At 37.7% G+C, this 27,839-nt stretch overlaps 1 protein-coding gene across 1 annotated transcript in view; it reads right to left on the bottom strand.

The window, feature by feature from the left end:
- The window catches only part of LOC120529425 (collagen alpha-1(XXI) chain-like), a 260,096-nt gene that overhangs the window by 29,527 nt on the left and 202,730 nt on the right, over positions 1–27,839 (bottom strand). The window contains exons 17-20 of the mRNA XM_039753207.1: positions 18,890–18,934; positions 18,508–18,561; positions 13,147–13,200; positions 13,006–13,059 (exon numbers count right to left, since the gene is read on the bottom strand). Coding sequence (XP_039609141.1) covers positions 13,006–13,059; positions 13,147–13,200; positions 18,508–18,561; positions 18,890–18,934 — 207 coding nt within the window. The remainder of the gene's footprint in view (positions 1–13,005; positions 13,060–13,146; positions 13,201–18,507; positions 18,562–18,889; positions 18,935–27,839) is intronic.

Below are 27,839 nucleotides of genomic sequence, written 5' to 3'. Positions count from 1 at the left end.
TTTCCTAACTGTTTCACAATGTGTTTTGGAGTCATGATGCTTAACATAATGCAATAAGATGCCTGAGCAACAAGTATGCCAAGCTGACTGACCAATAACACATGAAGGCAAAATCATCGGTGAGAATCATTAGGACTGTGATTCAGCGGCACAAACATTCAGCCCCAGAGTGTTCTGCTCCACAGGCTGCAGTAAACTGTACATCGAATTACTGTGAAGGTGATTCAGTGTTGGTGCTAGTGGCATGCATTTGAATATTAACTCAGACTATATTATTATACAGTACTTCATTGTGGTTTAGAAGATGAAAAGGTTTAATAAATGACCTTCTCATATACCTGAAGTTTCATGATTAAGAGGGAGCCTTGTATTCTGCTTACTCTCTCTCTCTCTCTCTCTCTCTCTCTCTCTCTCTCTCTCTCTCTCTCTCTCTCTCTCTCTCTCTCTCTCTCTCTCTCTCTCTCTCTATATATATATATATATATATATATATATATATATATATATATATATATATATATATATACTAGCTGATTACCCAGTGGCTTCGCTCACTGAGTGCAAGGGAAAAAAATAAAATGTAGTATATAAATTATTAAACAGTAAAACATTAACATGTAAGAAGTAAAGATACATTGAGCAATACTGGAGTGCTTTCGGGTAAAGTACATTTTAAAGGCGCTATAACACAACAGGTAAGTAGCACTAACAGCAGCTTAAATGTATTTGGATCATATCTCAGTAGCAGATCCCTTGTGAAAGGCGCTGCACGACCGCTGTGGTATAGAAATTACATTTTCTATGTGATCCTGCAAATTTCTGCCTGACCACCTTGCACTACGTGCCTGTGATTTAAGAGAAAAATTATTCTGAGAAATGTGGATGCTGGCCTTCCGTGCTTAACGGGCAGAAGGTCCAAACAATTCCCAAATCCAAAACTTAACATGAAGAGGTTGGTACATCTTCTTAGATGTAAACCCTCCATCTTCTTAAAAGAATTTATCACAAAAGCAACCTTGAATGTTGCGGGGTTTTAGTGACCTGAACTCACCTTAAGGGACAGTAAGTAGTCGTGAAGCACAATTTACAAAGAGAGTTTTGCTTCTATGGCGCCAATTACACTCATTCGCAAAGATTTCCACTCTCCCAGGAGCCGAAGGGGCACTCGAAGTGTCACAAACAGTGCGAGAAGAGAGGACGCCGCCCGGAACTGTGAAGCTCTCAACCCGGCAGAGCAGCCTGACATTCTGCGGGTCTGAGTGTCCACTTTATTCTCATGACCCCTCCCTGCTGAAGGTGGTGTTGTCTTCACATTGTTTACAGCTCGGCGCAGTTAAAAAGTAGAAAGACGCAAAGCTGTTTTCCTCATCTCTTCTACTATCAAGTACTGCCAATTAAAAAAAAGTTATAATGTGGCAGTTTCCGCGACAGTCACGTGGACGATTAAATAAAACTTCTCTGTCAGAACGTGCCTGGCAGCGAACGGGTCCAAAGTCTGTCTGTCTGTCCATTTTTCACAAGAGAACTACTTAAAGGATTTAGATTGGGTTTTTTCTGTAATTTGCTTGAACATCCATCCAACCATTTTCCAACCCGCTGAATCCGAATACAGGGTCACGGGGGTCCGCTAGAGCCAATCCCAGTATCATAGTTCGCTTGTAGGAGGGATTTATTCTCTCTAATTTGAGACAGAGGCTGCGGGCCAAGGGGAGGGGGAAGCGTGACGTCAGGAGTGGGGAGCCAGGAGGGGCCCTTCTCACTCACACGCGAGCCTCCATTCGAATTGGTCTACCTCTCACGTTTTGGAGCATACCTTGCCTATGGTTAGCTAGCGATACCTGTTGGTTTAATTTTTTTTTAAAGTTTGTCATGTTTCACTACTACACGGGAGAACCAGGGGTACAACTAATATTTAATAAAATAGTCTGATCCCTTTATTGGATTAAAGATACAGATGTGTTACTTTTAGTCAAGACCTCACCTGACATTTTTACCTTTCTCCATACATCTTGTGCCAGACGGCTGGAGACCCTACCCAGCCGGGATGCCTGGACGGTCCACAAGAGGGACAATACCTCTCCTGAGCCACGAAAGGGCAGCTGCCCAGGTCTGATTGGGGGCCACTGGAACTGGGCTGGGAAGCTCATCCCTATGGGAGGACATGGCCACCGCCAGGGGGCACCCGGACAGTTATGGAACCCTGGATGGCAGCACTTCCGCCACAACAGGAAGTGTCGTCAGACGGAACACCTGGAGCCCATTCGGGTCTTTATAAAAGGGGCCGCCTCCCTCCAGTAGACGAGCCAGAGTTGGGAGGAAGGAGACGGGGCTTGTGAGGAGGGCAGTGGAGGTCAGAGAAAGAGAAAGAAAAGAGACAAGACTGTTGGTGATAAGGCATTGTGGTTCTGTGTATTAATAAACGTATGTGTTTTGGACATTCTGGTATCTGTCTATCTGTGTCCGGGGCTGGCTTTCCACAATCTTTTACTACATATATAGTAGTGAGACAGAGTGAATTTTTAATGCGGGGTTTAGTTCTCTCCTAATGTTCATTATTAAATCAATCTCAAGCATAACCATGTTATTAACTTATACACCTCTTTGACAGTACTTATTATTCTTAATCAAGTTTTACAACTCAGTTACTGACTTTGCTATTAGCTACACCAATGTTTCTTAAACTATGAACGTATGTCATGAGTCACCACATGATTGTGTACTAAATTTAGCCGAGTTCATCCAAGTGCAAATTCTGTGTCAAGTGATCTGCCTCATATTTAGCTTACACATCAGAGAGAGATTTTGTTTCCATCCATCCATCCACCCATCCATTATCCAACCCGTTATATCCTAACTACAGGGTCACGGGGGTCTGCTGGAGCCAATCCCAACCAACACAGGGCGCAAGGCAGGAAACAAACCCCGGGCAGGGCGCCAGCCCACCACAGGGCACACACACACACACACACCAAGCACACACTAGGGACAATTTAGGAACGCCAATGCACCTAACCTGCATGTCTTTGGACTGTGGGAGGAAACCCACGCAGACATGGGGAGAACATGCAAACTCCACGCAGGGAGGACCCGGGAAGCAAACCCGGGTCTCCTAACTGCGAGGCAGCAGTGCTACCCACTGCGCCACCGTGCTGCCCAATTTTGTTTTGTGTTCCAAAATATAACAAGCATTCCCCACCTCCTGTCTCACAACCTATTAAACAATCAAACTGAGACAACTAACAGTGAAGACATGTATGCAAAATGGGGAGAGAGGAGGAAATGACACAGACATGCTTGTGAGATGAAGGAAATGCAGCACTAGATTCAAATACTGAAATAAAAATAAAAAGAGCAGGACAAGGATGTGACCATTTTCAGGGTGTTATCAAGGGTGAGTGAATTGGGTGGAGGAATATTTAGTGTTGTAACAGTGCTGTACACTGAATGCAGTTTCAGTGGCCATAAAGTACACTGAATCTAAATCTGCAAGGTGGAAAGATTAATGGACATCTACTGGTAGTATGAAGGATGTGTTTGTTAGACCACTGAGAACTGTGAAAAATACCAGAAAATATCAAAATAGTGAGACAAGTAGCAGACATTCAGCACAATGTCATTTGGTAGAGCATATGATTTCCAGAGGGACTATATATTTAATTATTTAGCAAAATTTATTTAGTCACCTGTAGAAAATGCAAATAGTGTAGACATTTTTAGAAATAATTTAGCTTCTCTCTTTTTTTATCTCAGTTGTTTAAACTGTTACATGGAAACTGGAGTATGTTAAAATATTTCAAAAATGTATTGTTAAAGTGGAGCTCATGTGAAAAATGTTATTTAAAAAATATAAATAAGCTGCACTGGTTATTTTGTCAGCTACTTCATTACCTATCTGGTGCCATATGCCAAATAACTAAGTTGAGGGACCTTTCATACTCTCCTTTCGAAAATCATCATATTCTTGCCCTGCACCCCAGGAATTTCTTTCTCACAGCCTTACTAAGTCTTATACTAAGCATTTCCACTGGCAGTTATATATTACAGGGATCTATTTTTGTTTTCAATGACAATAATTATTTTCGCCTCAAGCCCCTGGTGCTCCCTTGTGTAGAGTTTGCATGTGTTTGTTTCCTCCTAGTGTTCTGATTTTGTCCTACAATCCAAACACATGCAGGTTAGTTGGACTGGCTATGTAAATTATTTCTGCTGTACAGTGTGTCACACACATGCGCATGGGAGGCAGCTAAAGGGCTTGAGTAAAGGCAATTCCGAGTCATACCAGGATGTCGCAGAGTGCACTGACTCTTTTTCTTCCTTTCCTGCAGACCTTTCACGGGAGATTTCACCTGGTCCTCTTAACGTCATTTCTGGGACTAAGCCTATGGAAGAAGACATTGCTGACTCCGGCCCCTGTGATGTCACGTCCGGACTCGAGCCTATGGTTGAAGACCCTCACGAGCCCGACCCCTTTGACCTTACTTCCTGTCTTCCCCTTTAAAAGCCTCCACATTTTCCCTTTTCCCTCAGTTCTGTTTTTGACTCGGTTTTGTGCACATCAGTGTGGTGTAACATATTTACAGCTTTACAACCAGGATACCAATTATACGGGTGGCTGTCCCAAACCTTGCTATGGCTCTGTGTGAAGTTTGCAACAAGTGTATGTATGCAGTGGACTGGCACTCCATCCAAGTGTTGTCCCTGCCTTGTGCCCATTTCAGGGACCCTGTTCAGGTTAAGCAAGTATGGAAAATAGATAGATAATGTTTATTTCCAACTTATCTCTTTTAGTAATATTCATGTGAGAAATATGCTTGAAAGGAAACAATCATTTACTTTTATGTCATTATATGGACATTGTTATTTGTCAATTTATGGCTCCACTATTATTTTGATAATAATCTTCTTGTTGGGTCTCAGTATGATACCAATTTTCAAATTTCAATCCTCAGATTTAGAACCCCTGAGCTACAATAAACCAGTTTTGATGGGTGAGTAATATACAAAAAAACTTCAACATCCTTGGTAATAGTTTTTACTTTAAAATCACTGTTTAATTGTATGAATTTTCCACATTGTGCAATCATTTGTTATTCATGGTGTTGACATTAAACATTTTAATTGCACTTAAACTGTTTGAAGTTATTAAGGCTACACATAATGACTATTTTTTAAACAATTGGTCTAGAGATTATTTTTTAGATTTGTCAACTAATCCAATAATAACTTGTAGCATATCAGAGTTGAGGAGGGCTGTCCCAAATTCAACAGACAAATCCTGAGTCCCACATTACCTCTTAAAATCCTGAATGAACAAATATTGTATGTAGAAAAAAAAATCTTAATGTATTTTTATATTGAGGCTCCAGAGGTTTTTGTGGACAGCCTCGAATACCACCACCTTTTATGAATAAAATGGGTAACTGGCGGCTGAATCCGAGTGTTTGAATCGTGTGCATATGTCATGTTGTCATACGTTTGCTGAGAATGATCATTCAAAGTGCATTATTATCATTATTCTGTGACTATTTTATACAGTGCATCCAGAAAGTATTCACAGCGCATCACTTTTTCCACATTTTGTTATTTTACAGCCTTATTCCAAAATGGATTAAATTCATTTTTTTCCTCAGAATTCTACACACAACATCCCCTAATCACAACGTGAAAAAGGTTTACTTGAGGTTTTTGCAAATTTATTAAAAATAAAAAAACTGAGAAAGCACATGTACATAAGTATTCACAGCCTTTGTCGTGAAGCTCAAAATTGAGCTCAGGTGCATCCTGTTTCCCCTGATCATCCTTGAGATGTTTCTGCAACTTAGTTGGAGTCCACCTTTGGTAAATTCAGTTGATTGGACATGATTTGGAAAGGCACACACCTGTCTATATAAGGTCCCACAGCTGACAGAGCACAAACCAAGCATGAAGTGAAAGGAATTGTCCATAGACCTCCGAGACAGGATAGTCTCGAGGCACAAATCTGGGGAAGGTTATAGAAAAAATTTCTGCTGCTTTGAAGGTCCCAATGAGCACAGTGGCCTCCATCATCTGTAAGTGGAAGAAGTTCAAAACCACCAGGACTCTTCCTAGAGCTGGCCGGCCATCTAAACTAAGCGATTGGGGGAGAAGGGCCTTAGTCAGGGAGGTGACCAAGAACCCGATGATCACTCTGTCAACGCTCCAGAGGTCCTCTGTTGAGAAGGACAACCATCTCTGCAGCAATCCACGAATCAGGCCTATATGGTAGAATGGCCAGACGGAAGCCACTCTTTAGTAAAAGGCACATGGCAGCCCGCCTGGAGTTTGCCAAAAGGCACCTGAAGGACTCTCAGACCATGAGAAACAAAATTTTCTGGTCTGATGAGACAAAGATTGAACTCTTTGGTGTGAATGCCAGGCTTCATGTTTGGAGGAAACCAGGCACCGCTCATCACCAGGCCAATACCATCCCTACAGTGAAGCATGGTGGTGGCAGCATCATGCTGTGGGGATGTTTTTCAGCGGCAGGAACTGGGAGACTAGTCAGGATAAAGGGAAAGATGACTGCAGCAATGTACAGAGACATCCTGGATGAAAACTTGCTCCTGAGCGCTCTTGACCTCAGACTGGTTCAACAGTTCATCTTTCAGCAGGACAACGACCCTAAGCACACAGCCAAGATATCAAGGGAGTGGCTTCAGGACAACTCTGTGAATGTCCTTGAGTGGCCCAGCCAGAGCCCAGACTTGAATCCGATTGAAAATCTCTGGAGAGATCTTAAAATGGCTGTGCACCGACGCTTCCCATCCAACCTGATGGAGCTTGAGAGGTGCTGCAAAGAGGAATGGGTGAAACTGGCCAAGGATAGGTGTGCCAAGCTTGTGACATCATATTCAAAAAGACTTGACACTGTAATTGCTGACAAAGGTGCATCGACAAAGTATTGACCAAAGGCTGTGAATACTTATGTAAATATGATTTCTCAGTTTTTTTATTTTTAATAAATTTGCAAAAACCTCAAGTAAACTTTTTCCATGTTGTCATTATGGGGTATTGTGTGTAGAATTCTGAGGAAAAAAATGAATTTAATCCATTTTGGAATAAGGATGTAACATAACAAAATGTGGAAAAAGTGATGCACTGTGAATACTTTCCGGATGCACTGTATATGTTCTCTTCTACATATTGTCACACGTGCGAGGAGGCAGCTAAAGGGCTTGAGTAATTGTAATAGCACAGACTGGGGGCAGCGGGGTGCACTGACTATCTTTCTCAGGTTCTTGCAGACCCTTTTCGGGAAATCCCACCAGGTTCCGGTCCCAATGGCATCACTTCTGTTTCTGAACCCGTTGATGACGTTACTTCCAGTCTGGGCGACATTACTTCCTGTTCCGGCCCCTTTGATGACGTCACTTCCTCTACGGGCCTTTAAAGCCGCAATCTTGCTTCTAGTTAATCAGTTCTGTTTTTTGAACAACTCTGTTCTTATCTAAACCTTTTGCAGCCAGAGATATTAGATATTATACGGTTGGATGCCCCAAACCTTTATGATGTCTGGTGTCAATTATTATCACAATATGTACTTACTTACATATACTTATGTTTAGATTACACATGTTTATATCTCTATAATCATGACTTAATTAAAATGTTATATTTTTGTCTTCTTTAGTTCCTTAACTTTTTTTTTTTTTGGTTGCTCGAAAAATCTGTGATTTTGGAAATATGTAAACCCTGGATGAACTGCATATTATGGGATTGTATATATTATAGCAAAAGACGTCGCTGATGTCCCAGGAGGCTCTGTATTGTTGCACCTAAAATTAGTCTGTTAATTATGATTTTTTTATGTTTAGTATGAAACAGTTGTGTCTAATTTTGTTAAAAGGGGGGGTTTGATTTTGCCTACTATCACTAACTGATGCTGCCTGGTGTATGCATCCCAGTATCGGGACTAAGTGGTGGAGAAGAAGAAGAAGAATCACAAGATTATGTTTTGGACAAACATGATTAAATTATTCACTGTCTAGAATTAATAAGCATGAAACAGGGATGTGCAGAAGATGTTTTTTTCCTGAAACAGTAAAGCATACAATAATGGAATGCACTGCTTATAAGGAACAAAGACTACATCTTTTTGAAAAACTGAAAGCAATGGAGCAGGAGGTTATTTCAATGGAAAGTGTTGGACAGTGTTGGCAATTTAGTACCTCAAAATGCGTATTTGAACTTTTAAGAATTGTGACAATTTTTAATATATATACACAGTATGTATATATATATATATATATATATATATATATATATATATATATATAGTAAAAATGATCAGACCTGGCACACTTAAAAAGGTTTGGGGCAGCCGCCCGTATAATATCCCTGGCTGCAATGGGTTAAGTTTTCCAGACAAGTTACTGGTTTGAAGTCCAGACATGAACTGACTAAGGTCTGGAAAGATGGCGGTTTTAAGTGATTGGCCCGGAAGTGACATAGGGGAACTAGAAGTGACCTTCTTCTGATCTCATCTTAGGGGCCGGAACCGGAAATAACGTCTTTCTGGGCGCTGGAACCAGAAATGACGTCTTCAATGTTGAGTCAGATAGGTTTTCTCACGGTTGGTCTGCAGAGACAACAGGAAAAGGTTTAGTGTACACCGCCACGGAATTACCTTCGATTGGTCCATACAACATCCTGCTACTCGCACGTGCATGACAATATCCATCCATCCATTTTCTAACCCGCTGAATCCGAATAGGGTCACGGGGGTCTGCTGGAGCCAATCCCAGCCAACACAGGGCACAAGGCAGGAACCAATCCTGGGCAGGGTGCCAACCCACCGCAGGACACACACAAACACACCCACACACCAAGCACACACTAGGGCCAATTTAGAATCGCCAATCCACCTAACCTGCATGTCTTTGGATTGTGGGAGGAAACCCACGCAGACACGGGGAGAACATGCAAACTCCACGCAGGGAGGACCCGGGAAGTGAACCTGGGTCTCCTAACTGCGAGGCAGCAGCGCTACCACTGCGCCACCGTGCCGCCCCTGCATGACAATATATATATATTTATTTATTTGTTTATTTAGCATCCCGAATCTCTGCTTCCCACTCCAGCTCAGCAGGTGGTGGTAATGCACTATTAACGTTGGTCTGCCAAACTGCTATAAAAACCCAGAAGAAGAAGAAGGGTGGAGGCTTAATTTGAATATTGCTTTTTGTAGTGGTTAAGGAGTAAAGTGACAGCGTTTTTCTTGATAAATAGAGTATCTTTTTGTTACAATATATTAGGGGATATAGAAGAATTAAGTAAACGACACATGTTAACAAGCCATTCAGTGGTTTTGAGTCCTTTAACAGAATAAAGTGGCAGAACATATAACATGGTGTCAGAGTAAGAAAACTAAATCATTAAACTAAACAGTTATGCATGTTGCCAGAGTTCCTTCACCTCGAATGAACTGGGACTCAGTCAGTTTGCCAGACTCGTAGTGAAAGTTCAAACAGCACGTACAGCTAGTGTTCACCAGCCCACTTCAAAACAAAGGAGAGAAGGAAACGTCTAGCTACTTATTTGCTGTGGATTGGTGACAAAGGATGGGGCATCTACAACACATGGGTGTTATCGCATGACGACAGTAAGAAATTACAAACATGTTATGACCGTTTTGGTGCTTATGTAATGCCAAAAGCAACCCCAATACAAATTTAATGAAAAGGCACAGACATCTGGTGAATCATTTGAATAGTTCCTGACTGAGCAACTACGGCTGCTTGTCAAAGACTGTGCATGTGGCAATAGCTAGAGATATCCATTACTAAGGCTGATGGAATTGATGGCATATTATGGAATGGTATATGTTAAGAAGGAAAGCGTTCCGATTCCATAAAAAAAGAGTGTGCACCATTGCTCCACCTATTCCAGAAGTCGTACTGTTTAAAAGCAACTAGTTAATGTTTTTATTGTATACCGTATTTGACCTATGCTAATGTTATTATTTAATTTAGAGTGGAGTAGATTATTAAGTTCCAAATCCACATGTTAATATTTTAAATATTGTACTTATGTATATATTTAAAGCTGCCATTTCTCCCAAGTAATAATAGTACAGTACGCTATTTATCTATTGCTGCCATTTACATTATACAGTGGTGTGAAAAACTATTTGCCCCCTTCCTGATTTCTTATTCTTTTGCATGTTTGTCACACAAAATGTTTCTGATAATCAAACACATTTAACCATTAGTCAAATATAACACAAGTAAACACAAAATGCAGTTTTTAAATGATGGTTTTTATTATTTAGGGAGAAAAAAAATCCAAACCTACATGGCTCTGTGTGAAAAGTAATTGCCCCCTGAACCTAATAACTGGTTGGGCCACCCTTAGCAGCAATAACTGCAATCAAGCGTTATGATAACTTGCAATGAGTCTTTTACAGCGCTCTGGAGGAATTTTGGCCCACTCATCTTTGCAGAATTGTTGTAATTCAGCTTTATTTGAGGGGTTTCTAGCATGAACCGCCTTTTTAAGGTCATGCCATAGCATCTCAATTGGATTCAGGTCAGGACTTTGACTAGGCCACTCCAAAGTCTTCATTTTGTTTTTCTTCAGCCATTCAGAGGTGGATTTGCTGGTGTGTTTTGGGTCATTGTCCTGTTGCAGCACCCAAGATCGCTTCAGCTTGAGTTGACGAACAGATGGCCGGACATTCTCCTTCAGGATTTTTTGGTAGACAGTAGAATTCATGGTTCCATCTATCACAGCAAGCCTTCCAGGTCCTGAAGCAGCAAAACAACCCCAGACCATCACACTACCACCACCATATTTTACTGTTGGTATGATGTTTTTTCTGAAATGCTGTGTTCCTTTTACGCCAGATGTAACGGAACATTTGCCTTCCAAAAAGTTCAACTTTTGTCTCATCAGTCCACAAGGTATTTTCCCAAAAGTCTTGGCAATCATTGACATGTTTCTTAGCAAAATTGAGACGAGCCCTAATGTTCTTTTTGCTTAACAGTGGTTTGCGTCTTGCAAATCTGCCATGCAGGCCGTTTTTGCCCAGTCTCTTTCTTATAGTGGAGTCATGAACACTGACCTTAATTGAAGCAAGTGAGGCCTGCAGTTCTTTAGACGTTGTCCTGGGGTCTTTTGTGACCTCTCGGATGAGTCGTCTCTGCGCTCTTGGGGTAATTTTGGTCGGCCAGCCACTCCTGGAAGGTTCACCACTGTTCCATGTTTTTGCCATTTGTGGATAATGGCTCTCACTGTGGTTCGCTGGAGTCCCAAAGCTTTAGAAATGGCTTTATAACCTTTACCAGACTGATAGATCTCAATTACTTCTGTTCTTATTTGTTCCTGAATTTCTTTGGATCTTGGCATGATGTCTAGCTTTTGAGGTGCTTTTGGTCTACTTCTCTGTGTCAGGCAGCTCCTATTTAAGTGATTTCTTGATTGAAACAGGTGTGGCAGTAATCAGGCCTGGGGGTGGCTACGGAAATTGAACTCGGGTGTGATACACCACAGTTAGGTTATTTTTAACAAGGGGCAATTACTTTTTCACACAGGGCCATGTAGGTTTGGATTTTTTTTCTCCCTAAATAATAAAAAACATAATTTAAAAACTGCATTTTGTGTTTACTTGTGTTATATTTGACTAATGGTTAAATGTGTTTGATGATCAGAAACATTTTGTGTGACAAACATGCAAAAGAATAAGAAATCAGGAAGGGGGCAAATAGTTTTTCACACTGTATGTACTGCTATTAGTTTAGTACTATTTCATTTATGTACATTTATAAAGGTCAATTTCCTGTCTTTCATGGAAAACCACACATTACTTAATGTAGCATACATGTACAGGTGAAAGTGATTCCTTTGCCAGTTTCATATAGTGTGGACATGGTGGAAAACAAACTGGCTACCCTGGAAGACTTCTTGTGTCTCCTTATCTCTGTCAGGACATTGGCAGTGGGTCCAACCTCCAGATTCTGTAGTGGATTGTGATGGCTGCCATTGAGCAAAATCTTCATTACAGTGCGTATATTATGGAATATAGACGGAAGAAGTAAACGGCACATGTAACAAGCAATCCTGTGGTTCCGAGTCCTTTTAATACATGGCAGACTTGTTGGTCAACAATAACAGTTTTGGATTCATCCGTTAAAAATCTAACAAATACCAACACGAATAAATGTTTGATAACAAAAGTAGTGCCGTTTAATTCAGATATTATAGATCAGGACTGCTTAGCAGTGCAATGTAAGTGCAAAAACACAAAATCAAGTAACAGTAGTGTTTGTTTGAATCAAATTTCAATAACACACTAGAAAGTGCAAAAATCAGTTTAACACTTCAACACAATTTACCAATTCAAGTAACTCTTCAAATTATATAATAAACTTTTTCAAAGAAACTAAATAATATAATGTGGGAGTAAAATAACGTATCATAAACCACACAATAATCACAAGCTAACAATACGTTATCCTGCTTATTAAATACCATTTTATGCCACACCGTACATTAATTAGATCATACATTATTTTACTAATTATAAATTTCCTCCTAAAAAAAAAAAGTCTTGTTATTCCGCACTAGCCTACTACTGCATTGTTGCTCGGGTCTTTTATGAAGTCCAGTGCTCAGGAAATTAAATGATTGTAGAATGCAGCAATGTATCAATCAGAATTAACAAAAGTAATGAGAACTTATGGCGCTGTCTCAGCGGTGTCTTCGTAGAAAACTCTGGAATGCTTCTATCTTGATGCTCCTGCATAGCTGTTGTGCTGCTATCACATGACATTTCCTGTTTGCAGAGTGTACAGAACACACTGTTATTTGGCTTTAGCTTAAAGTGCACCCATACTTTAGAAATTCATGGTCTTTGACATGTTGTTGCTATGCTGAACAAAAATGAAATGTGTCAACGTATGCCGCACCAAATGATGAATTTAAACAATCGACTATTGCGATCAATGTAAATCACTTGTGAACAGTCCTAATTCAGTTAATACTTGCCTTTTGACCTGGGAGTCCTGGTGCTCCGGTAAACCCTCGTTCTCCTTGCACACCCTAAACACAAACATGCACATTATTCTGACTTGTACTGAAACACTCTTAAATTGTTGTTTGAAAATATATGGTACCACTAATACATACCTTTGGGCCTTCAACTCCTTCTGGACCAGGTGGGCCTATAGGACCTTGAATTCCCTATATTCATGAAATATTACATGTAAAACATTAAAATAAAAATGTACATTTTTAAAGTGTTTTGAGTAATAAAAAGGTAAAATTATTTTTTTTTTCCACAATTATGGGATACATTCTTTTCCCCTAGAAATCTAAGTTATTAAATAAAGCTGTATTTATACAGAAAAAAATGTTTACACCAGAAGAAATGTGAAATAAAAGACATAACTTTCCAGATACATTTGGTTTGAAAACATGCCTTCTGCATTTCAGATGACAAAAGAATTATTTAATTTTAACTACTGATTCCAGGCATGGTCTTTCCTGGCAGAAGCAGACATGTTCTCTATTTACAGTGACTAATTTTCAAATAATCTGCACCAATGTATAGAATTGTAAGGAGATAGTTAAGAGACACTGTGGTGGAAAATAACTACAAATAACCTGGAACTAAAGCAGGAATCTGTGGTTGTTTAACATGATACTGTTTTTCAGGTAGAAATGTACTGATATGTGTATACTCAGTATGTGAAAATAAAATGAAAAAATGGGAGTGTTTAAAGTTTTCATAGCTGTCAAGTGTACAGGATTCTTGAAACTAGGACATCAGCAACCAAGCTCCCAAAAGTGAACGGTTGTAGTGCATGTAGATTAGAAATGAGGTGGAAATGAATGGGAGACTTGTTCCAAAATTGTGCTGTGTCACAAAAATAAATGGTATTTGAAAAGACATTTTTGTGAAAACCATATGGATGTACAAAATTCTGATATGTGTACAATTTCAAGACATAGACCAATTCTCAGGAACATTTTGGATTCAAAGTCGTTATATATGGCAGACTTTAAGGCTTTTGCTTCATGCTTCCTCTCCTGGTGCCCCATTAGTTGTCACAGCAAGGCTGCTGTGGAAGTTTCTTTTTTTTTGTTCACACTAACTACAGTTTTCACCCGTAGTGACTTTATTGGCCAAGTTTCCATGGCCAATAAATATACACCCTAACTGTGAAAAATAACTGATTTAAAGGTTGCAGAACTCATCCTTTAAAGAGTAAACTGACATAAAATGACAGTCCTAATCCTAAAAAATATATTTTTCAGGTTTTTTTTTCCTTTGTTGCCATTTTAAGTTTAGTTGTGACCTATTCTATGATCTTTTGCTTTATGAAATGTGAAACCTTCTCAGGGATTTTGACAATATTTGCATGAATAAATACCCTGTTGTTTTTAATAAATGTTCGATTGTTTCTGTAACTCAGTTTCCCAGAATTGCAATAGAACATTAGTGGAATCAGTTAATTTAATATATCTTTTTGTTTTGTGGCATTGTTGCTTTATGCAGTTATACAAGCTAAACAAGAAAATGTGAAATAGTATAGGTGTGACTAAATATCAAAGGTTTAAAGGTTAATAAAAAGGGATAGATGCATTTTGTAGAGGTGAAACACACAAGTAATAGAAGATAGTAGAGGCAAAACAAGACAGTCACCAGTGCTATGATGAGTGACTGATAGTACAAAAAAGGCAAATTCTCACATAAATATTCAGGGAAAAGAAATATTCTCTTGGCTTGAGAATAGTAACCCATCTCCCAACCACAAGCTACCAAACAAAATGTAAATCAATAGGAACAGATAACAGAATCATTCAAGATATTTGTTAGGGTAGCCGGTGGCACACTAAACCTCTCATTCTTTGGTGAAAAAAGAAAAACAAAACCAAACAAAGTTGGAGTCATCTTAAAATAAATAGGTAAATCTCACACACACACACACACACACACATCTAAATTAGCCCTAAACATTTTGTAGTCATGCTAGTCATTAAAAAGACACACATAAGAAGCAGAGAATCTTGAAAACAATACCAACTTTAATGGCAAAATGCTGGGAGGGCACTTTCTTTTCCCTGCACCATTTAGTTCATCTGTCACAGACTACACTCAAAGGGCAGAGTATGACATGCCTTTGCCAAGGACAACAGCTGCATGCTCTGAATAACAATACAATTTTGGTCCAAAATAAAAAGAAAGCCAAATAACTATTTATATAATTGTTAGTAGTGATGTATCTGGTGATTTGTGACAACTGCTCTGTGACAATGTACCTTCATATTGTATTTGCCCGGCAATGGCATAAGGTCATTCTGGCTGGTGTATTTTTTTGAACATTTCTGTACATTTCCAAAAGACTGAGCAAAAAGCAGACCTGGCAAATGTACTTGGTGAATGAGCAGTGAAAATAATGATAAAATCACCAGAAATATTTTTCATAACAATGTATTGTCAATGACTTCCAAATACTGTTTATACTGATACTAAAAACAGGAACAGCAAGGCAGCATAAAGACAGAACAAACCACATGACATCTGACTCTCCAATGTTTCTGCAAAACTAATAATAGAACTTCTACTAGAGGAAAGTCAGCTGAGATTCTGGAATGAATAAGATATTAATAGATGCAGCAACTATATTTTAATTAGTCTATTAAGTTTGATAGTGCATTGTTTTCTTTTCTACTTAACAAAGCACATTGCAGTGGATGCATGTTGTTAATGGTGTTTTGCAAAATAAAAATTAAATGTGTGGAAATATTCCTGCTTTATAATAAAATGATGATATTAATGGGTCCCTAGATACTTTGAGGTACAGTGCTTTCCCAATTGCAATTGCATTATTTTCATTTGTTTTGTGTGTGTACTCTGACAAACTTAATCATAGGCTAATGTTTTAGTATCATTTTTATTTCAATAATACATGATCATGTACAGTCTGCTTCCTAAACCTTAACTAAATCGGATTTACTGTAAATACTGTTGTGAATTGTCCAAATGTGAATGCATATTGTATTCTTAACAGCGTTGTGCACTGGTCCCAGTGTTGCTGCCTGTGTCTCATTGGTGGATGGCCGGGTCCTAATTCCTTGCATAGCCACTGTCAATATGGAGCATGCATGTCCGCTCTATGACCTCTTCCACATACTAAAACATGTCAAGTTAGGAGAGACACCTTTTTATTTCAGCAACTTTGGACCTTATTTATCCATATACATATTAATTATTCATTAGTCTGCTATTAGCCCAAGAAACAAAATGTATGTCATTGGAATAATACACCAACAGCAGAAACATCTTTTATTGTTTCATCTGAATGTATTTATTTTTGCCCTTTCACTTATTTGGCATTAAATGATCCACAAAAACAGGCTCTAAAATAATCGTTTACCAGTTGTACACTGGGTTATAAATAGTATAAAAATGAACTAATCAAAGTGATATGATGAGTACATGTGCCTGTGTTTGCTCTGTTTCCATGAGCTGTCTGGGAAGGTTTCCACTTTATAAATAATAAATAAAATGCAGACGTTTCGCCGATCAAGAAGAAAAGATCTGCAGCAATATCTACTTGGTTAGCTCCGCACTACGCCGTGTTGTTTACAAACGTTATCAGTATTTGTACAGCCTGTCTAACATGAAACGGAAATATCCAACGCAGATGTGCGTAGAAACAAAAAGACTGTATATTGGTGGTGTGTGTGTGTGTGTGTGTGTTTTGCGGGGGGCGTACCGTGGGTCTAAACCCCGTGACAAACAAACAGAAAGAAGAATTCTTTTGTTGTAGTGATAACGTAAAAGCCACTTGAGGCAGCCCATTAATGGCACTGACAACGAACGAATCAAAAATCTGTTTACGTTTCACTGGGACTCTCTAGCAGTTTCAGCGATCGAAAGCTCAAATACGTCAAAAAAGTTGTGCCACAGTAGTCAAACAGTTTCATTACAAGATAAATATCGAAGGAAATACAGTACGTACCAAAGAGTCTGTTTCATTTTATTTTGTTCTTATTAACTATATCAAAGTAGCCCGTATAACGGTTAAAATATTAATATTTATAATTACAGTAGTCCGTAAACATTGGGTATGGCTAGTTACTTAAAGGCGTAGTAATAAGAAATGTAACATTGCTGAGGTACGGTGAGCTTGTTAAGGTCAATTTTATTTGTTTAGCTTGCATAGGGCCCCCAACACGTCTCTGACAGCTCTGAGCACAAGCAGTCACAGAAGGGAAGGTTGGAAATACGAAGGGACTAACGCATCCTCATCTGCAGCCTGACGTCGTTCAACCAAGACCCGTGACCCCCGGCGTACTTCGCCTGCCTGTTCACCTCGCCCACTCCCCCGCACTTTAAAAGAATGGACTCTATCACGAATTAACTAACGTTACTTATGATCGAAAGCCTAGTTGTACTGTGACATACACCGATGTCGCCTTACCGTAACTCTGCATTGAAATCATCTTTAAACAGCGCACACATAATTTTGGGGACCTTGACGGTTTTCATTTATACATTCCTGCCCAGTGTAACTTTCCAAAAGCAATCTTGCTTTTAGTAAGGGATTTACATCAGTAACATCTTAGTTTTTAAAAATGAGAAAGTCAAATATCAAGTCTTTTAAATGATTAGCAAAATCCAATTTTATATAGAGAGATACAGCAGGTGGCGGCAGTGAGCCACAGTGAATTAAGTATTCAAAATAAAAGACCTTGCAGTCTGGAAAACGTCGGTCGTCAGAAGGTATTCCATTATATTGATAAACGGATCCTCTCAAAAAACATATGTAAATTGATTGCCTACTATATAATAATAGTAATAATAATAATAATAATAATAATAATAATAATAATAATAATGTGTTTTGTCTAAAACAAAATTTGTAGGTTATCTATCGTTTTTTTAACAACATCAATTTTACTCTTACCAAGCACACTGCCGCCTATGCGCCAAGAATGTACTACAATAATAAAAAAAAAATAATAATGCAACAAAAACATCATGTAATATGTACAAATATATACATATTAATGGGCAACACAGAGGTGCAGCAATGGCACTTCTCTCTTACAGTAAGGACACCTGGGTTTGTGTTTCGCATGTTCTCAGTGTGTTTGTGTAGGTTTCCTCATGGTGCTTAAACTTCCTCCCACAGTCCAAAGATATGTTGATCAGGTGAACTGGCGATACTAAAATACACAATGTGTATGTGTTCACCTTTGGGTGGGCTGGCACAATGTCCAGAGATTGTTCCTGTCTTGTGCCTAATGGTTGCTGGAATAGGCTCCAGCTGCCCCACAGCCCTGTTCTGGATAAATGGATTTGGAAAATGGATGGACACATATATAAATAGACTGGTTTCAAGTGTTAAGTAAATGCTGTGTTTAATTGTGTAATTGTTTTTTTGTTCTGAAGCACCAGCTGTATTTTAGGTATATTCAATTAGATCCTGATTTTTGAAACTAGTTAATAATCCTTGTTGTTTGAGTCTAACCAACCTGTGGTCCTGGTGGTCCCATTGCCCCTTTAGGGCCCATAATACCCCGTTCTCCCTGCAAGAAGAAAGTAGAAAATGTAGTCAAATGTACTTCCTTTTCAAAAATGATATTTACAGTTGTACAACTAAAAAAAAAGCAAGCCATAATTAAATGTGCCTTAGACAGAAGAAAAAAAAATGTCAAGGCATTTCACAGATGAACATCTTTAGTTTAGGAGGATCTCTTATTTAATAAATTATTTTTTAGCATGTTAACTTTATATTGTTAATTTTGGATCAACTATTCATTTGATTTTACACAGCATGTGCATTAGAGAAAACCTGTGTTAAAGACATAATGACACTGTGTTCATTACATTATCCTTATTAAAATAATTTCTCACCTTGGGTCCACTGACACCTGGAGGCCCAGGAAGGCCGGGAAATCCCTAGCAAGGAAAAGAGAAATTTTGTAATTGTAAAATAAAAACAGTGTAGCAAACCTAACTTGGAAGAGTTCATTCTTTCAGTTTTGTTTCAGAGATAGATGTCTGTTCCATAAGAACATTCACAATTTTACTTGTGCACAGTCAGTCTCAGAAGAAGAGCCATTTTCTTTATACAGTAGGATCTTTAATTTTTACTCTGTATTACCTTTGTGCTGAAAACAAGGCATTACTAATTGCTGATAAGCTGTCTCAGTCCTGGAATTTGCACTGTGTTGTCACAGCTAAGCATTGCCCACTAGTCAAAAATCTGGGACCTTCAGGTTACTAAGCCGCTGTTCCATCTTGGTAGGCAATAATGTGAGAACCCTCAAAAAAGTGCTTTGGCACGTCACACTGGCTCATACCTGCACCTGGACCTGTACACGGGCAATAAGCCAAAATTAATTTAAAATACAGTAATCTATTAGAATTCCATCCATCCATTATCCAACCCGCAATTGTTTCTTTTTTATTGATACTTTTTTGTTTGTCCACTGTTTCCAAGAAATATGAATTTATGGAATCAATTTTTTATAATTAATTTGAAAAGTATTTTTAATAATGTATATTTAGAATTCTAAATGCTTTACAGCTTCAGAGAACTGGATTCAAGTCCTAACCCACTGACTTTGCATCCTCGTGCACCTTAAAGACCAGCAAATTGGGTGAATCACTACCCACGAATTTGTCAAGTGTGAATGATTGTTGGTGTGTACAAGAGTGAGATCATTAATTGACTTGATTTCCTGCCATAGTTAAATTTTTGCTTGTCACTTAGTGCTACTGAGATGGTTTATAACATTCAGTGAACCTAAACTTTAAAAAGCTGGTTAATAAAATGGATGGATGGAAATCATTTGACACTTCATTTTTCTGGTAGAAGGTATTTTAGAGGCTGCATTCTAAAAACCAGTAATGAAAAGTAATTAAAAAGTATACAGTTAAATACATCCAAATTAAATAATAAAAATATGTTGTTGTTGTTCTCTTTTATATAGAGAACAAATACTTTATAAGTACCATGTGCCACTGCAAGACTGCCTACTGAACTATATCTTTGGAGTTGGCCTTTGTATTTTTTGTTCAAACTTTGTTTTTCCAGTATTTCCATGTTTTTGTTAGTCTTAATTCTATTTTCAGTTCCGATAATACTGGACATCTGTATGTGATGGGTGACTTATGACCATTAACTCCAGATCTGCACTAGTATTCATGGTTAGCAACTAATCTGATCCCCTTTGAAAATGGTTATGGGTCATTTTGTAAATCAAAAAGCCATGTTTTATAATATATTGCATATTTTTGTGCTGTCTTGTTTCACCTTTCTATTGAGCCACAATAACAATTATTACAGACTAGTGTAATGAAAACTCATAAATACTAAGCCTCTGTAATAAATGAAGTGATCATATATTCCATGGGTTGCATCAGATTTGGGGACAATTCATTAATTATCAAGGAAGGAAAGAAAACAACCAATTCAATGTCAAAAAACTGTAATTTTGTAAAATAAATGTTTGCATCTGGTTTTCTATATCCATCCTCAAGCCCTGTCATTTCTTATATAGCAGCAGGGCCTTTTCTGTTTTTCTTTTACTATATTGCATTTGTTTATCTGTGCATTGTTCTGAGTATTTCCATCAAACAGTATGGATAGACTGATATATGTTATGTGACACTGCCTGATTTAATTTATTTAGTCATTTTCTCTTGCTTTAATTACCTTTTTAGCTTAGCTTTGGTTATTATTTATGTGGAATCTAAATTGAACTTTTTTTCTAGTTACTTTTTGTAATTAGGATTATAAAAATTTATATCTAATGTTTTGAACCATACTTTTGGATTTTTACAGATGCTGCCATTCAGGGGTGTTCTGCCAACTCATTGCCTTAGTTATATCCTAGAAATTCAGCAGTGTGTGACATCACCAGTGGGGCCAGATAAGGTAAAAAGTCACTCCTAATATCTTACCTCTATCTGAGATTTTGTATAAAAAAAACAATCAATCAAATGAACCAGAACAAATCGCAGACTTTGTGTATAATTTTGTATGGTCTTGATCTCTTGTCACGCCTTTTCAGCTTTGTTTTCAGTTTCATGTATTGGGGCATTTGATGCCATTCTCGCTGCACTTTTGGTCTTGACCTAGGCTTTGTTCTTCAACTACATTGCCTCTCCTGATCCTTTATAAACTCAGCTGCTATTTTAACTCATAAGCAGTACAGTATAAAAAAATTGGGAGTGGTCTCCCCTAGACTTTCTCGTATACTTAGATATGGGAATGGATATTTAAGGAGTAAACCACAAGGCAATGATTATATTTTTATATTATGTACATTAAAGAACCATCAACAACAAACCAAACCAGATTAATAATATATCGAACAATTATTATAAAAGTAAAGTTGAATAAATCAGACCCTGCAGCTACATGAATAAACGGTAAATACCACTTCCAGTTAGCGGAAATAGCCAAAAAGTTTATAGAAATCTACGCTTTGTACCTAATACTTGTATGCAAAATTTGGTTGACCTAAGTGAAAGTTATTGTGTTTACATACACATTCACACACAGGGAGACACACTGACATAATTCCAAAAATGGTATTATCAGACTCAGGGAGGCCTAAAACAACAAGATTCAAGAAAATCTTAAAATTGAATTTTTGGACGATTCCAATACTTTCCCTGTACTTCATATATGAGAAAGTCAGGGGGGTTCATCAAAATCTCAACATCAAATTTTTAGAAGATTACAATACTTTCCCTATACAAGAAAGTAAAAACATTGCTCAATCCAGACCTAATTGTCTAAGACTTTATACAGAACTGGTTCCTGTCTGGTACCTGATTTTCATAACCTGAATCGGATTTAAGATTATTTTAAACAGAATTGAAGTATGACTAACACATCTGAGACAGACTTAGACTTCTACTGTGTTACAAAGTAGTGCAGCAAAACAGATGTGACAAATGCCTGAGCAACTGTATTTGGTATGAAAATTCAGTAGGGATTTGCATTACACACATTCATGATGTAACCTATTTTTTAAAGAAATGAGACAAAGACATAATTCTGCTTCAAGTTCTTGAGTCTGTACTGTTACACTCTAAATATTATTCTTAAAACATTTGTTTAATCAATTATTAATAATTATAATCATCCGCAATAATTGTTAGCATTGTTTTGAAGAATTTACCTGTGTGACAGAGAAAAAAATAAATGTGAATTTGTTAAAAGTAAGTGAATGACAATGTGCATTAGCTTAGTCAGCATTGTAAGATTAACTAAGTACTAAACTAATTGTTTCTGTTGGTAATTTGGTAATAATAAGATGAGGATAACCAGATACTCTAAGTGACTACAGCAGCACAGTACAGGAAACACTGCTCATGATACCCCATTACAACTGTGACTTTTCAATAGTAGTTGTGTTTGCTTACAAAAGATGCTGGAGGTTAGAAGAAAATAAGACACTTGTTTTTAACGCTGTCTGGAAGGGCAGACCAATGCTGAAACATCTTTCTGGGTTTTATTTTAATGCCGCCAGTAAACGTAAACGTAGCATTGAGAGCAATATTCTGCCACAGTGACACTCTTGGCCTGTAAAAAGTGCAACCGCAACGGCCACACAAAATGTGTAGGTCACATTAAAGTATTTTGTTTGATATATCACATTTGTGCTCAGTGCAATGTTAGATGCAAAACGTCACAAAGCCAAAGATAGGTCAAGAAGTACAGAAACTATGTCATGCAAATGATCAGGGCATTTTGACATAGTTTCTGATTTCTTAAAAATAAATATAAATTTTCAGCATTGTACACTGCCTCTGTCTAAGAATTTATGTCTTTTTATGTCTTACTGAATATTAATAGTTCACATACTTGTGTTGTGGCACTATGTGCGTAGTAGACATGGGTGGATCATGATTGTGGGTGGGTGTAACTTCAGTGGTCATAATAACTGGTTATTATTCAATATAAAACATATTTCACTGTAACATTTTAGAGTGCTCATTAAATGAAAATTGTCAAAACTAGGTTGTTATCATCACTATAGCAAAAACATAAATTCAGTGTTTTCTTAGGAAAATAATCATAAGCAGTAAAACTACAACATGAAATGAATATAGTAATGTCTTTTTTTGTTTTTTAAATATAGCATAAACCACATTTTTAAAAGTTTATTTACAGGTGATCCATTATACTTACATTCAATTGTGTTAATTCTGTTGAAGTATTGTAAAAGATCCATTTAAACAAATGCCAAATCTAAACTTATCATATACTATACCAGAACCATAAGTCTGTATTCATATGTGTTTTAAGTCCATAGTAGTTCTGAAATATGTTGGGGTTAAAATTATACTCAACATGGTAGCATATTCTTAGCTCTGTCATGTGAACAGAGATTATGCTAGCATTTATATAATTACATAAGTAAATACCATGGTTTGAATCAGTAATAATCAAATTTATTTAGTGTTTAGCAGTGTTTTGCTTTTCTAAATCATGTTACATTATTATAAGAAGGCAATGATAAGGCCAAATATTAGCCTAAATTATCTGAGTGCAATTACAAAATAAATACATTATTATTTAGTAGTTGGCAAGAAGAGACTAAATTCTCATCCAGCTGTCATCACATATATAAAACTTAATATCAAATTAACCCTGTAAATGGAGTACAAAGCACAAAAATATCTGATTCACTTTTTCAAGTAATAGTTACTTGGTAATTGGATTACAGTATTGATAAAAGTTTACTGCTGTGAATGAATGAGCATTCAGCACATAATTAGCAAAAGTGATTGCTGAGCTAATATACAACTTGTTGAAAGAAATTTTAATCTCAAGTAGAAAAACAACAAAATCTGGGCTCTACTAATTGGTGAAGCTTGAGAAAAAGCTGGATACATGATATTAAAACAATTTTGAGAAAGAAACGGGCAAAGATTAAAGTTCAAGAAATGTAATTTATGTATTAAGAACATAAGATGTCTTAAGAACAAGAAAACACTACCAGGCTTGTCAGGTTAGCCATTAGCTAAGTTGTCTCAATAATTCATAGAATTATCTCTATTGGGGTCCCAAGGATTTACTTCTTCATATGTTCCTTTATGTGAACAAGTTCTTCCTGAAAATGTATCCCTATCCTGTAGTAAACCTTGAACAAAAGCAACAGGAAAATACACACATGTGATATCACCTGATTTTACCAACAGTAATCCTCATTTACAATCATGTACTGGAGAATAAGATTCAGTCCAATACTAAATGAATGAAGATTTAAAAAATGAGCATTGATGAATACTACATCTGGAAAAAAATAAAATAAAATAGGACTTAAACCACTGTGGGGCAGTGCCAGAGATACCCAACATGATCTCCATTCTGAACAGCAGAATGTCATGTTTGACAGTGTCAAAAGCTGCACTGAGGTCTAACAGAATTATTATGCAGGTTTGTTCAGAGTCTGCTGCAATAAGCAAATCACTGGTTACCTGATGCAGAGCAGTTTTAAAGCTAAGCTGTGCCCTGGAAATTTAATTTAATGCAAATGCCACTGATTAGCACTCAAAATAATTGGTTACTTTTTAGAGTTTTGATTGACAACATGAAGGGGATGGTTTGATGAAAAATCTCCCTTTAATAAGAGTTCCTCTAGTTTATAAATGAAGCTTAAGTTTTGAAAAGTCACACAAAGCGTTATTGAAACATTTTTTGTTCTTTTGGTTTGGTACATACTAGTTAAATACCGTCTACTATCAGGTGGTGAATGGTTACTCCAAAATGTTCTTTTCTTGTTCACATGTTTTCCGCAGAAAAGACCAGAGTGCAGAAGTAAAGAGAGTCAAGATTCAGTAAATTAGGCAAAAATGTAATTTTTGAGGTATAAAATAGTGGAACACTAAAAGAATGACAAGTTCATTATTAGCTCTTTCACATTATATATGTCATTCTTCGCATCCTTTAGCATTCAAAATTTGATCATTTATTTGGCAATAATTCAAAAATATTGTATATACATTCGGAAAAAAACAACAATAAAATCCTGAACATTTTTCAAGCAGCTTTCTTGGGTTTTAAAGCAACCATAATATTATTGAGGAGGATACTTTTCCATGAACTTGCTCATGACCTTATTTTTGATTTTGCACAAATATTTGTTTTCCATCCTATTTGTTGTAAAAATGTATCTATTTGTATGGAATGATTACAATAACATCAATAAAATAAAAAAATTAAAAATTGCGTAATAAAAAACAGCATCTATGTGTGATTAAAAAAAGACTCCTGCTAACACTTGTAAAGGATTGCCCGGCCACTGACAGACACGACAACGCAGTGTCCACCACACATGTTTATTTAACATCCACTATACACAATATTTGCAGATATGCAGTCCTTGGTTCTCTCGGCTGCCTCCACTCCTGCCACGCAAGATCCATCCTTCTTCCACCCGACTCCGGCTCTCCTACTGGAGTGAGGCGGCCACTTTTATCTCGTCCCAGATGTGCTCCGGGTGGCTGACGATGTACTTCTGGCAGCACTCCCCAGTGTGGTGGAACTGCTGCCCTTGCACCTGGAAGCACTCCGGACATAAACCATCCCTGGTTTGTCGGCACTTCCTGGTGTCCCGGAAGTGCTGTCCCCCATTGAGCAAGGACCAGCCGAGTGCCCAGGGAAAAGAAGCGCTGCTCTCCCAGTTCCTACTTCCTCTAGGCATCCCGGCGGGGCAGGGCTCCTGGCCATCTATCACATACTGTTGGTAAAGTCTTTACAGTGTGTTAGACATGACACAGAGGCAGATAAATTGGTTCTGGCTTTCTACTCTAGAAGTCATCTGTACCATTCAGTGTCTATCCTTCTGCTATAGTCCACATCAGAGACGTGATTGACAGTCTGTTTTATATAGTGCCTTTCTATATAAAACACTATCTCAAGACACCATGCATAATTTGTTCTGTGACATCGTGGGTCAGTTCGGAGAACTAAAACTGGTAACTTAGGATTTAATAGTCTAGTTCACTTCCTTGCTGTACACTATTTGTCAGTTTTAAAACACAGTCAATACCCTAATATTTGAAGTCTTTATTTTGAAGCCTACACTAAATAGTTGTACAAATTTGTTTCCCTCTTTTTAGCCTGTTAAATCAAGTGTATCATTGCTATTTCAAAATAATTCCTACCACCTTTATTTGCTGCCATAATTAGACCATTTCATATTTATGATAAATAATAGAAATTATGGAAATTATGTTGATGTATGGTGTAGAAACATGAGACATAAGGAAAAGAGAGGAATAGAAACTTGAAAAAAACTAAAAGGAGAATGCTGAGTTGGGCTTTAGGTGTCTCACTAAAGGAAATACTAAGAAATGTGGAGGTTAGAAGATAGACATTACTGGTAAAGATCAGTGTGAAAAACAGATGGTATGGTCTTTTGGTTAAGAAAATAAGAAGGAGATTATTAGAAAGAGTATGGAGAAGGCCTGGCAGAGGAAGAAAGACAGATGATCAGGTAGAAGCACTGTGGAAGGATTGGGGAGGTGAGTTTTGGGGGATACAGAATATGCAAACATAGAGGAGACTCCTCAAGTTATCCAGTCCCTGGGATTGTAGTGTAGAAGAAGAAGGAAACAAGACTTTCAAATATATTCAATGAAAACCTTTAAAAATTGAAATTGTCCCATCAAAGTGAGTTTTCTTTTTTTTCTAAAGTTCAAACCAAAACCACAGAGCATAGTAGAACTATTGTTACTGCCATTCTCTCAGCTGCTGGAAACTGAGTTTGAATCCCAGTCCAGCTCACTGTCTGTGTGAATTTTGCATTTTCTTCAAATATCTGTGTTTTCTCCCAACATTATTATTCCTGCATCCTGAAGAAATGCTGTGAGCAGAATAGACAAGTCCAACTTGGTCTCATAAGAGTGAATGCAAGTGTTTGAGTAAGAGTGCCCTGTTACGGAATAATACCTTGTCCAGAGATGGTTCAGCGTTTCCCACATTTCTCTTAAGATAGGCTCTAGCCCACCACAACTTAAGAGTAGTGGACTAAGCAAGTGCAGTCAATGGATGAAAAAAGACTTCAATTCAATGGTACCATGGATTACGTTATGCTAGTTGTTACATTTTTTCACACAGGCATCATATTAATTATAATGTTTAGACTTGCCCTTCTTAAGTGAACTGCCCCAATACATTTTCAAGTGTGTCCAGCATAAAGCATTAGATCCATGGATAGACTAGATTCAACAGTCTGTACTGCATAGTGGAAAAGTTATTCTGCTTACAGAGCCACCTAAAAGCCCCAGCAGTGACAAAAAAATCCACATTGAGAACATTAAGAAGCAGTCCAAGAAAGGACAACTGATGAACAGGCCACAGGGTCATGAGCATGTAAGGCTACTGTACCACAAATTGCTGAAAAACCTAATGCTGACCATGACAGAAAGGTGTTAGAGCATGCAGAGCATCGAAACCACCACAGGATACCTTCAGAGACTTTATGCCTCAGCAGGTAAGAGCTATTTTAGCAGCATAAGGGGGACCTACACAATATCAGTCAGATGATTTTAATGTTGTGCATGATTGGAGTAAATGAGTAATATTTCCTAAGCAGACTGTTTATTTGAGTTCAAATCTTATTAACCACTTATGCTTGAGGTGTCCCACCAGCAAAATGCTACCATATTTCAAAGTTGTTTGTGTATGTTGCAATAAACACACAAGTCATTAAAAAGCAATAATGATATTTTTACATTCCCAAGAGTGTCTGTTCTCTTTCATTATGTAGTTTGCACACATATATGCCAAGGCTAACAACACATGTGGCAATTTTGGTTTGTGGCAGTGCATCAG

Source organism: Polypterus senegalus, chromosome 5, assembly GCF_016835505.1.
Source record: "Polypterus senegalus isolate Bchr_013 chromosome 5, ASM1683550v1, whole genome shotgun sequence".
Taxonomy (NCBI): Eukaryota; Metazoa; Chordata; class Cladistia; order Polypteriformes; family Polypteridae; genus Polypterus; species Polypterus senegalus.
The sequence above is the reverse complement of the archived record's forward strand: the minus strand, read 5'-3'. Positions and strand labels throughout refer to the sequence as shown.